General features: G+C 40.5%; 1 protein-coding gene across 3 annotated transcripts in view; it reads left to right on the top strand.

Annotated features, from left to right (window-relative positions):
* LOC139473393 (polycystin-1-like protein 1) overlaps nucleotides 1-12,376 on the top strand; it is a 235,293-nt gene that overhangs the window by 148,410 nt on the left and 74,507 nt on the right. For all 3 annotated transcript variants that reach the window (XM_071255959.1, XM_071255957.1, XM_071255956.1), the window contains exons 30-35: nucleotides 386-466; nucleotides 1,025-1,084; nucleotides 1,208-1,243; nucleotides 2,490-2,696; nucleotides 6,999-7,135; nucleotides 7,865-7,994. In XM_071255959.1, coding sequence (XP_071112060.1) covers nucleotides 386-466; nucleotides 1,025-1,084; nucleotides 1,208-1,243; nucleotides 2,490-2,696; nucleotides 6,999-7,135; nucleotides 7,865-7,994 — 651 coding nt within the window. The remainder of the gene's footprint in view (nucleotides 1-385; nucleotides 467-1,024; nucleotides 1,085-1,207; nucleotides 1,244-2,489; nucleotides 2,697-6,998; nucleotides 7,136-7,864; nucleotides 7,995-12,376) is intronic.

The following is a 12,376-nucleotide window of genomic DNA, read 5'->3' as shown; positions in this document are numbered from 1 at the left end:
AATCATCAATCCACCTAACCCAATCGACTCAACCCACACCTCTTCAATCCACTCGGTCACTTGGATCGAGCATCTGCCCAGAGAGTGGAACGTCAGTGGTAGATGCCCTGGCCATGTCTTATCAAAGAAGGGGCGGTCGGGTAGCCTTGTGGTTAAAGCGTTCACTCATCACATCAAAGACCAGGGTTCGATTCCCAACGTGTACAATGTGTGAAGCTTATTTCAGCCCATATTGCTGGAATATTGCTAAAAGCGGTGTAAAACCACACTCACTCACTCACTCATATCAAAGAATGGTACTTTTTGTTACCCTGCCTTGCTTCAGATACTCCTGATTTGTGCAGATTGATGTTGTCAATGTCATACATTTAATCTTTCCATTCAGAAATAACAGAGTCAATGCCTCGGAACAGAGGACTGCCTGGTTGCAGCCAAATGTTTAATAAAGACCCCGCTGAGAATAAAGGTGATTACTGAACTTTCATTGTGAACATGTGAATAAGCAGGGACTTGAGGGCAGTTCTACCAGTATTTATGCTTCTTGTCACAGACAACTGAAATGGGGATTGTGTGGTCACAAAGTCGCCACTGCTAGGTACATTGATGAGAGGCCATTTTGAAAGACCGATTCCCAATCTGACAAATGTACTGAACTGCCCAGGATGCTCTTACTATTAGCCTCTGGTTTGCCCCCTCAAGACCTCACTACACGAAGCATTGACTGCTTTCAAGCCTGTTCAGCAGACCAGAGCTTTGTTTCCCATTTTAGAAATATGTATGCGGCAGTTCATCCTAAAGAATTACAAGGATGACTACCTATAGTAGCCTGATCAGGACATGCTTGTTTACAGTCTGTCATCATTTTAGTGGAATATTGCTGGTTGCATGATTAAAAGACATCTTGGTGTGTCAGACAGGATAGTTTGTTTGATGTTATCTTAGATTGTATAGATTTTCAAGAATGTTGTGTTTGGAGATTTTTGACTGACAACAATTGTAAGTGTTCTGTATTTGTGGCCAACAGAAGCAGACAATGTCGTGCCTCAAGTTGTGGGAGAGGGCATCTATGGCAAGAGACCTTTTGGTGAGTGATTCTTCGGTTTCTAAGGGTAATATTTTGGTTATCAGATTTTTTAAAATACTTTTTTTCCACATTTCATTGAAAAAAACAAACACAAGTGAAAGCATATTTGTTTGTCTACTTCAGGGCGGCCACAACACAGTAGCAGTGGAATTAATGAAGGTATGTTTCAACATCCCCTATTTTTTCAATTGTTAAGATTTAAGCAACCCTTACACTGTCCATCTCCCCGAGAAGAGAGTTAACTGGCTTTTTAGAAATATCTCTTGACAAAGAGTTATCAGTGCACATGCTTTGCAAATCCTGCAAATCGACCAAAATCTGCATGACAGTTTACGAACCGGATTTTGATTTCGTGGCACGATAGTGATTGGACTATGCATAGACTTGTTAGTCCAGCCAAAATATAACTCCATAATACCAGCCTAGTTCGTCAAGGGTGGAAACTGGACTTTTATAGTCAGTTAACTCTCTTGCCTCGGGTAGATGTACACTGTCCATCCACTTAAGCCAAACCTCTACAGTCCACTCAACCCGTTTTTGAACTGTCTCCCTCATCCCCCAACATCACCTCACCCCAGATGAATCTGACTCACCCTGTTGTCTGTGTCTGAACCATCTCCCACATCCTTCCAACATCACCTCACCCCAGATGAATCTGACTCACCCTGTTGTCTGTGTCTGAACTGTCTCCCATATCCTCCCAACATCCCCTCACCCCAGATGAGTGTGACTCATCCCGTTGTCCGTGTCTGAACCATCTCCCTCATCCCCCAACATCACCTCACCCCAGATGAATCTGACTCCCTGTTGTCCGTGTCTGAACCATCTCCCTCATCCTTCCAACATCACCTCACCCCAGATGAATCTGACTCACCCTGTTGTCTGTGTCTGAACCATCTCCCTCATCCTCCCAACATCCCCTCACCCCAGATGAATCTGACTCACCCTGTTGTCTGTGTCTGAACCATCTCCCTCATCCTCCCAACATCCCCTCACCCCAGATGAGTGTGACTCACCCTGTTGTCTGTGTCTGAACCATCTCCCTCATCCTCCAAACATCCCCTCACCCCAGATGAATCTGACTCACCCTGTTGTCCGTGTCTGAACCATCTCCCTCATCCTCCCAACATCCCCTCACCCCAGATGAGTGTGACTCACCCTGTTGTCTGTGTCTGAACCATCTCCCTCATCCTCCCAACATCCCCTCACCCCAGATGAATCTGACTCACCCTGTTGTCTGTGTCTGAACCATCTCCCTCATCCTCCCAACATCACCTCACCCCAGATGAGTGTGACTCTCCCTGTTGTCCGTGTCTGAACCATCTCCCTCATCCTCCCAACATCACCTCACCCCAGATGAGTGTGACTGTTGTCTGTGTCTGAACTGATGCCTCCCTTCCTGCAGGTGCTTCTTCTGGCAGAGACAAGGTTCTGATCTCAGGAAAGAAGCCCAGCCCCTACAAGCAGCACATCTCCAGCAGCCCCAGGGTCCCCATCCCACTGCCGGCAAATCAAACATACACGGGGCTAGACAAACAGTCCCTGGTCATCAAGCCTGGTTACCTCCCCCAGAACTGGACCTACGTTGTCCAGGTCTCGGCCAAAGCCCAAGGTAAATATGCCCGCTCCTCCGAAGACTGACCCATGCATGTCACCTTCTCCCTGCTGTAAACCTCTCAATTATTTCTGGTAACCGCGAAGTCAGATCTCTGTGGTACAACGCTGTTGTGGAGAGAGGAATTTCTAAGGAATCTGATTATTGCCATCTGTGATGGTGGGATAAAATTACCAATAAACACCAGATTCATCAGAAATTACTTGATCTTGCTGTGTTGTGTGACAATGTTCTCCTAACACCTAGACAACATCACTCATAGGCTGACTTCGCTATGTTCAATATATCTGTAAAACTGATATTCTGAAAGAGAATGTCACTACAATTTTTTGACTATGTGGCTAGAAAGTAAAGACATGAAGGATCTTTACAGGGGATGTGAAAGAGAGTTCTCCCAGAGTTGTTTTTGTGTTAAACACTAAAACATGGGTATCATAAATGATGTTTCTGACATCAGCAGAGCCTGGGACACCCAGGTTTAACTCTATCCTGAATGTGTAGCGTCAGCAGACTGTCTATACACACAATACAGCATTTGTAATCACACTTCGACAAGTCTGTAGCTCTACCAAATTGTTAACCTTGTCACAGTTTAGAAGGTTTACGGCCTGCTTGTAAAAATCTTATTTGGAGGGAGGTGGTGTCACATTTAACTGATTTGTGTATCTTGGGTCAAAATTGTCTTAATTCCTGTGTTTGCCAAGCAGCTGCAGGAAATGAAGTGGTTCAGTCATTAGTTCTATGTTTAGACATTTACACCTTTGGTAACCTAATCAGTGCTGGCCATCACGGGGACAATTGCCACTGTGTGTCAATATCAGGGCCAGCTTTGTCAATATCGGCATTTCTGCTTGAAAAGATGTGGACATTAGATTGAGATTATCTGATAGGATTTTCCCACTTTTTGTCCGACAGTTTTTGGTTAATTCGTAATACTTTCACAGAGGAGTCTCCTGTGAACATTTTGTTGCTCTCTGTGGGATATTATGGTGTTGAATTATTAGAATCAGTATTTGCTGAGATGATAACAATTATGATTTGTGATCATAATTGTTATGAATTTCAACTCCTTGATGTTGAATTACATTTTTAATAAGTCAGTCATCAAACTATTCCAAGAGTTATGAAGACATCATTGCCAAATGAATGCTGTGCACTGCTATGCAATGTTTACCGACCTTTTACAATGATATTTTGAATGCTAATTCCACTGTATTTGGTGTGTCTTGGCATAGCAAATTGTGCACTAAAGTCATGTGGCTTCATTGTTAGTAGAAATCAGTTTCAGTCATTACAGACAATAGGTATCGTGCTCCATGATGCCATAGTATGAAGTCTTAGTGACCATGATAGTATTTCTAAAAAAAGTGGGATTTTGAGAATTTATACGTAACATTAATTATATGCTGAGGTGAATTCAAATGGAAATTTAAATCCAAGTCAACCTCAAGTCTTTGTTGGGCATTTAGAAGTGATACACATAAGAAAGAGAATTTATGGATGTCAACTTCTTTATCATGAGGAACATAACATTTCGAGTATATACTTACTCCTTCATCACCTGATGAAGGAGGAAGTATCAAGCCTTGAAAAGGCTTTAAAATTTGATAAAGATTCTTGAAAAGGCATTGAATTTGACATTTGTTGTTAACTCTGCTTTGAAATAAGTATACATTCTTTATTACTATTTTCTTTCGTAAGAGGCGACTAACGGGATCGGGTGGTCAGGCTCACTAACTTGGTTGATGCATGTCATCGATCCCAATTGCATGGATCAATGTTCATGATGTCAATCACTGGATTGTCTGGTCCAGACTTGCTTAATTACAGACCACCATCATATAGCTGGAATACTGCTGAGGGCAGCATTAAACAACAAACAAACAAACAAAACTATTTTCTTTCTGATAATCGATGATGATGGCACATGTTGCGTGAGATCAGTCCATTACTTGATTAATAGATACTACTGAAAACCCTGGTGTATTGGGATGTACTTACAAATGATGCGACCCGTGAAAATCCTGGTTAGAATTAGCAACCAATGCTTGATGTAAGAGGTGACTATGTTTGTTGTAAGGGGCCACTAACAGGATCGGGTGGTCAGGCTTGCTGACTTGGTTGATGCATGTCATCATATCCCAATTTGTAGATCCATGCTCATAATATCAATCACTCACTTCTCTTGTTCAGATTTGATTATTTACAGACTGCTGTCAAATAGCTGAAATATTGCTGAGTACAGTGTTAATTATGCCATTCTGATATTGAAATTATATATGTCATGTTAATCTGTTTAAAAGCACATTTTTGGCCTTGAAAACTGTGATGATTGCCTTGATTTTGTAAATGAATGCTAAAATTGATGTTGATTTTCTAAGATACATGCACTCATAGAGTGATTAAAGAACTGAGAGTTTGAGAGGTTAACAGTTCTGAAAAGAGATGATTTTTAAAAAACAAAGAAAACTTGTTCAGACAGTATTACACACATAGGCATTGTGTTCATAGCCAGAGGGAAAGGGAAATACTTGGACACTAACATATGGGCTATGTGGGGAAAATTTAACACAGAATCTTCCTCAATCGGCTGTGGAAACAGCGAAATGGATGTTCTTATCGCAATTTGAACCTTGTGATGTTTGTCTGCAAATACCGGCCACAATATTGCTGATTATTAACGATATTAATGACAGGACTAAACCAACAATCTGCCCTCTGGAATGTGCCTGACTGACAAGTATGTGCCCTGAACTCAGACTCGCTGCGTAGCGGACATGATTTAGAGGTGGCACAGGAACTAGAAATTAATTGACATCCAACATCATCCTAATTCTTTGCTGGTTTGCGCGATAATGGACATGTACAGGGTATTTGTTCATTAGGAGGTATTTGTGGATATTCCGATCCAACCACTTTGAAATGTAGACGAAATTGATCAAGCTACCAACGCCAAAATCCACAGGGATTGTTTTGATTTGGGTCAATATGCAGAGGCAGGGATATGAAGGGCTTTCTGCTTTGTGATATTGTATTGCTTAACTATACTTGTGTAGGGAGAGGTTGCAGTCTCATCATGGTGATAACTGGAGAATATTGCGAGATGTGAGAACATGAAAGATAGTCTCTGGAGTGATGAATTGTGAAGGAAATGAATGCAAGATCGGTCAAAATACAATGTTTTCCCAGGAAATTAAGCCAATTACTCGATTCTATGCTTGCCTGTGTCAGTATTTCTTCTGCTGGAACATATTTCACAAGAACGTATGTTGCTTCATAGATTGTCCCTTGTAATAGAGTCAAACATTTTTGCCGAGGAACATTCAATATTTGAGATGCAGTCCATCTGATCCTCATCTTTGATGTCAGTTTTTCACGCCTCCCTGTTAATACCAGAGTATAATTGTAGGGCTTGTTTGATTGTCAGTATTTGACATCAGTGCCCACAGTCTTGTGACAAGCTTGGCAGCTGACTTTCACGTTTAAGAAAGCATCAATGAAAAATTTCTGCTAGTCATTGTCACCATTGATGTCTATGAATTTACAGTGCTAAATGTTTGTTAGTCCCCTGAAAGTTGGTAGTAGTCGATAGTACTTTGGAAAATTATGTCAGTGGGAAAAAGTGAGGTTTGATATTTACCTTGTAAAAAGCGCATCTTTGAAACTGGAGGAGCCTTAATTAGCCAGATGCAACAGTATTGACATCTTGACATAATGAAGGGAACAGTATTGACGTCTTGACGTCTAGAAGGGAACAGTATTGACGTCTTGAAGGGAATAGTATTGACGTCTTGAAGGGAACAGTATTGACATCTTGACGTCTTGAAGGGAACAATATAGACATCTTGACATCTTGAAGGGAACAGTTTTGGCCTCTCAACATCTTGGAGAGTAGTGACACCTTGAAGGAACGGTAGTGACATCTTGAAGGAATGGTAGTGATATCTTGAAGGGTAGAGAGGGGATGTAACTGTGATGTTGAGAGGGCAAAAGTTTGGACCACATGTAACTGTGATGTTGTGAGGGGAACAGTATTGAAATGATGTAAAAGGTTGGTGATGTGAGGGGAACAGTACTGGCACAATATAAAAGTTTGGTGATGTTGTGAGGGGAACAGTATTGGCACAATATTAAAGTTTGGACCACATGTAGCTGTGATGTTGTGAGGGGAACAGTATTGAAATGATGTAAAAGGTTGGTGATGTGAGGGGAACAGTATTGAAATGATGTAAAAGTTTGGTGATGTTGTGAGGGAAACAGCATTGACACAATGTAAAAGGTCGGTGATGTTATTTGCAGGTATGGAGGCGTCCTGGGCTGAGATATACTTCCATGTCAATCGGAGTCCCAGCAAGGGCACATGCTCTGTGCGACCACTGACTGGAATTGAGATGGACACCCAGTTCACTGTCTTCTGTCTGGAATGGAAAGATGAGGTTAGTCAAACATTTCGATTCTTATTTGTTGCAATATCTAAAAAAACATTACATCAAACTCACTTCAGCTAATGTTATGGAAAGTCACGTTACTATAGAAACTGTTGAAACTGACTGGAACAAAAAAGGAACTAAAGAAGTCTTTAAACCAGAAGAGGTTTTGTTGTAAACCTAGATTAAATCTCTGTGTCATCTTATGAATCTGCCATGTTATTTGTTTGTCTCCTACCACTGTTGCCATAGTAACGATGTGACCATATCACCCATCCAAATCCTTCCTATTCTCACTCAGCAGCCATCTTGACCGACCAATCCCCAACCTCATTGCCTCTCATGAACTGCTGGGATGTTATGAATCCTCTTTGCATCTCATGCATGTTTCCCTAGTGGGATTCCAAGGCAGAATTGGCCCTCAGTGCATCAAATCTGTCAAATGAGCCGAAAACACTAGGGTTAGGAAAGCCAGACTCTGTGACTTTACTGATTGTGTGTCATCACTATCATTATGCTCTTTGGTCACTGATGTGCTAGGTCCAGACTTGATTATTTACAGGCTTACATGATATAGTTGAAACTCAATTATTTACAGGCTTACATGATATAGTTGAAACTCAATTATTTACAGGCTTACTTGAAATAAATAAACTAGTGTTGACTCATCAAACAACAACCAAAGATGTGAGAGGTGGTTTAGCTAGTCAGGACTGACCCCGTCATCTTCTATTCCAGCACCTGCCACTGATCTACGAAGTCGGCTACAGCATGGGAAAGGGACAGAGGACGTCCATCATCTACCGAGGGGCGAGTCACGAGATCAACTTCTATATGCCAGCAGGGCACCCATCCGATAACTACACAGGTATGTCCATTCACTGCTTCTGGTCTGAAGTAATTACTTACATCCCAGGGTGTCATGACTTGAGTCACTTCACACCAGCTCCGGCAGCAGGATGGGCTCCGGCAGTCAGTGGGAGACTCATTAAGATGCCATTAATCATATCCATTTGAAAAAATTACTTTTTTATGTCATGCTTATTTCATGATTGCATGCAAGGCCATGGAATGTATGCTGCCTTTCTGGGAATGATGACTTTGTTTTCTAGTCTTCTCATATTGAAGACTGCCTCTGTGGTCTAGTGGATCGGAGAGTGGAAGGTCAGGGCTTCAGTCCCCTGGGCCATATGTCATACCAAGAGACAATAACAGATGGTACTTGTTGTTACCCAGTATGATGCTTGTCATTAAGGGCATAAAACAAGGACTGGTCCGTTCAGAGGCCGTATGCTGTGTCTGAGTGGGGTATCAGTGTTAAACTAAGGCATGGTATCTGAGTGGATAATACTGGCGCAAGTGCTGACATGTACAAGCAGCCACACACACGTGCATGCATGTCTGTATGAAGGGCCAATAATCTATCACGCTAAAACGCAAAAACCCTATGTTAAACCCTGTTCACCTTTACATGTTCAGCCTCACTCTCGAAAACTGTTGCCCGTGCATCAGAAGCAACCTATTTAAATCATGTTATTTCAAAGCATTAAATTACATTTCTGCCCCCTGACTTGTTGGCAATGTTTTAAAGTTTGAAGACCATAGGTCACACATTCACATCAAAATTTAAAGAAGAAAAATGTCTGTTTTTATAAGTGAAAGTCAGGACAGATGTAGAGAGTATTGATTAGGCAATCAGTCCTCTGTACTGGCTTCATCAAATTATTACATACAGACTGCTATGATTAATTTCCCCATCACTAAATGTGATTATGTGTTTTCATGTTAGGTGAGGTTGGGATGAAATTATCTTTGATATATGTATCGTGTTGCAAGTTGTATTGAAAGACTGATGTGAACCTTGGTCTTCTATTGTCAAGTGCATTACTGTACTATTAGTTGCCATAGCAAGTTTCGTTCAGGCTTTATTGAGAAGAAACTCTGGCAAAAGAAGTTTCTGCCACATGCATGTGTACCTTCAAGGTAAATTGGGGGCCCAGGTGGCCCAGTCGTCAAACTAGCTGCAATTCTCTGCTTAGAGTAGCATCCCCGAGTGATGCCAGAAATCTTTGTTTGATGGTTCAGATTGGGGCTCGGTGGTCCTAGTGGTCCTAGTGTAGAAGATGTAACCTGCTTTACTGTGATCTTACCTCTCACATAACACAAACTAACTGAAGTACTGGGGACAACAGCATTTACAACAGTACAAATTTGTACTGAACAAGTTTCTTATCACTATATTGATTTCTCCACATTCACAAACTGTGTTGATTTCTCCACATTCACAAACTGTGTTGATTTCTCCACATTCACAAACTGTGTTGATTTCTCCACATTCAAAAAACTGTGTTGATTTCGCCACATTCACAAACTGTGTTGATTTCTCCACATTCACAAACTGTGTTGATTTCTCCACATTCACAAACTGTGTTGATTTCTCCACATTCACAAACTGTGTTGATTTCTCCACATTCACAAACTGTGTTGATTTCGCCACATTCACAAACTGTGTTGATTTCGCCACATTCACAAACTGTGTTGATTTCTTCACATTCACAAATCATATTGATTTCTCCACATTCACAAATTAAATTAATTTCTTCATATTCAATGACTATATTGATTTCTCCACATTTACTAATTCTATGTATATTCCTCTACGTTCACTAAATATATTGATTCTATTACATTTATTATTTGTAAAAATAGTTGATTTCTTCGTAAATACTAAATTATTTTGATTCCTCCACATTCACTAATTATGTATAAATACGTATATATTCCTCCGCATTCACTAAACATATCACCTTGCTGAAGGGGTACGGTGTAATTTTTTTCTGCGCATAATTTGAAAAAATATTCCAAAATACGGAATCCGCTAGAAGGGTGTGTGCATTTTTACACATTACTGTCAAACATTCTTCGGAGGAACAGATTGTACAATTTAACTTCCAGCTACATGCATTGGCTAGTTTGTTCTCTACACATTCTCACTAAAAAGACCTTACACCAAAGTGTTGCTGTTTAGAAATGTCCCCAGTTGTGGATATGGTACTGTGAACAGGAAAATGAGACCTAAAAAGCACATGGGCATTTTCCAATAAAACTTAAATTCACAGTGCCAGTGTAGTGCTTTTGTAGATTTTAGTGTTTGATAATAGCTGTTTACACAGATGGTTAGGTTGTCTTGATGGCTGACATATTTTATTCTTGAGGGGTGGTCATTATAGAAAACAGGCAGTAAGATTGAGAGCCATCAGTCTGTAGTTTCATGTAGTCCATAAACCAATGGGAACTGGTTCTGAAGTCTTATTCAGTCAGTCAGTGTTGAACACACTCATGGTTTAATTCTTTATTCGTCTTCCCTTTTTTATAGAATTAATGTTTTGCCAAACAGCTTCACCCATCGTCTCTACATTATTTATCACAATGCAGCATAAAATGCCTAGTATGACCAAGAACAAAGCTATTTTGGGTTACATCTTGGCTGTCCGGTTTTTAAATATGCAGAAAGTTTGTATTATAACCATTACAGTATTTACTTTGTTTCATGTCAAACATTTATGATGAAACCTAGACCATTCTTACGCTCACATTAGACTTTTTGAGTGGTTTTGCACTCCCATCAGGACCACAGTGTATGATGCATGCTACACGGGGATGGCAGCAGCCGTGAACCCTGATTTCCACTGAGTGTTCAGAGAGCGATGGAGACTGATTTCATCAATAATTAACTATTCATTGATCAAGCAGAGTTTACACAGGTCACTGAAATATGTGTGCTCTTGTCTTGATATGGGTGTGGATATCATTCTTCAAAAACAAACAGTAATTAATTAGTAAAACAAATTGGTTTTGGTTCAACTATTGGCAGTGCAATGGTTTTACTCTTGGCTCTGCTGACTTTGAAGTGGAATAAATGTGGAATCACATTCATAGGTCATTTGGGTTTTGTAGGTCTGCAATTTTGCTAGTACAGCAAAATGTTAAACTGTGTTTGTAAAACCCTTTTAGAATACAGGCAATAAATAGAATATGATATGACTGTTGTTCTGTCAATAATAAATGAAATGAAATACTTTACTTTGATAATAAATAAATGAGAACTACAGCGTAAAGTTCAAAATCTGTCACTAAATTCAAGAAATTTAGCACAACAGTTCAATGAATACATTTTCATTTGAGATTTTAACTGGCTGTATTAGTACCATGCACAGTATGTGATCAATGACAGTTATAGAGTGTGTGAATGATTTTGAATAATGCAGTAATAAACACTACCACAGCTTTGCTATTAACAGCCTGGACCAGTGAAACCAGTTGTGAATGGTGTAAGCATCGATCTATGTCTCAGGAGGACGATATTATTGTCAAACAGGGGACTGGGGACCTGTTCATCCCTGAGACTCCATTTGGGCAAGGGGAACACAGGTGGCCCAGTCATGTAAGGTGCCGCGATTCGCTGTGCAGAGTTGCGTCCCTTGGGCATGCCAGAAACCTGTGATCATGGGTTCGAATCCCGATTTGTCCCAGTTATGTTTTTAGGTTTGTCAGCACCATACCTGTGCTCGTGGGTTTCACCAAAAGTGGTAAACGTCTGAGACCTGCAACACTTTGGGCTTTCCTCCCACATTAAGCTGACACACGTCTATATAACTGGAATACTGGTAAAAGCGCTGTTAAACGCAACTCACTCACTCACTCCCAATGAGGCAGTATTTATAGTGTTTGAAAGATGTGAGATAAAGTTTTGAAAGCAAAAGGATAATGATACCGGATGAAATTTGTTTTAACATTGTTGATAGTGACTTGAGGAGTTGCCTCGCTTAGTTATGCCATGATCTGATGATGTTGGGTTTGAATCCCTAATTCTCTCCAATTATGACACATTGTTTCTTGGTACCTTACCCCTTCTCATGGGTTTTATCAATGTTATTAATTTCCATTAATTTCCATCTCCATACTTCCATGTACATTAAGTTGCCACACCCATGACAAGTAGAACACTGTTCAAAGCAGGGCTAAACCCAACCCACTCACTCAGATTTTCATAACTGCTGGTTTTTATCCCAATTAATGCTATAGCTAGTCAAGTCATTATCATGAGCACTTCAAAGTTTGGATGCTTTCAACACGATGGCCTTCACTGTACGACATTGACTTCAAAGATGATGTCCCATCTCCTGAGACAAATCCGAACATTACGTACCCGGGTTGTATCACTGTACCATGTACAACCAATGTTAACTT

Source organism: Haliotis cracherodii, unplaced genomic scaffold (genome assembly GCF_022045235.1).
Source record: "Haliotis cracherodii isolate W230 unplaced genomic scaffold, xgHalCrac1.p SCAF_28, whole genome shotgun sequence".
NCBI lineage: Eukaryota > Metazoa > Mollusca > Gastropoda > Lepetellida > Haliotidae > Haliotis > Haliotis cracherodii.
The sequence above is the reverse complement of the archived record's forward strand: the minus strand, read 5'-3'. Positions and strand labels throughout refer to the sequence as shown.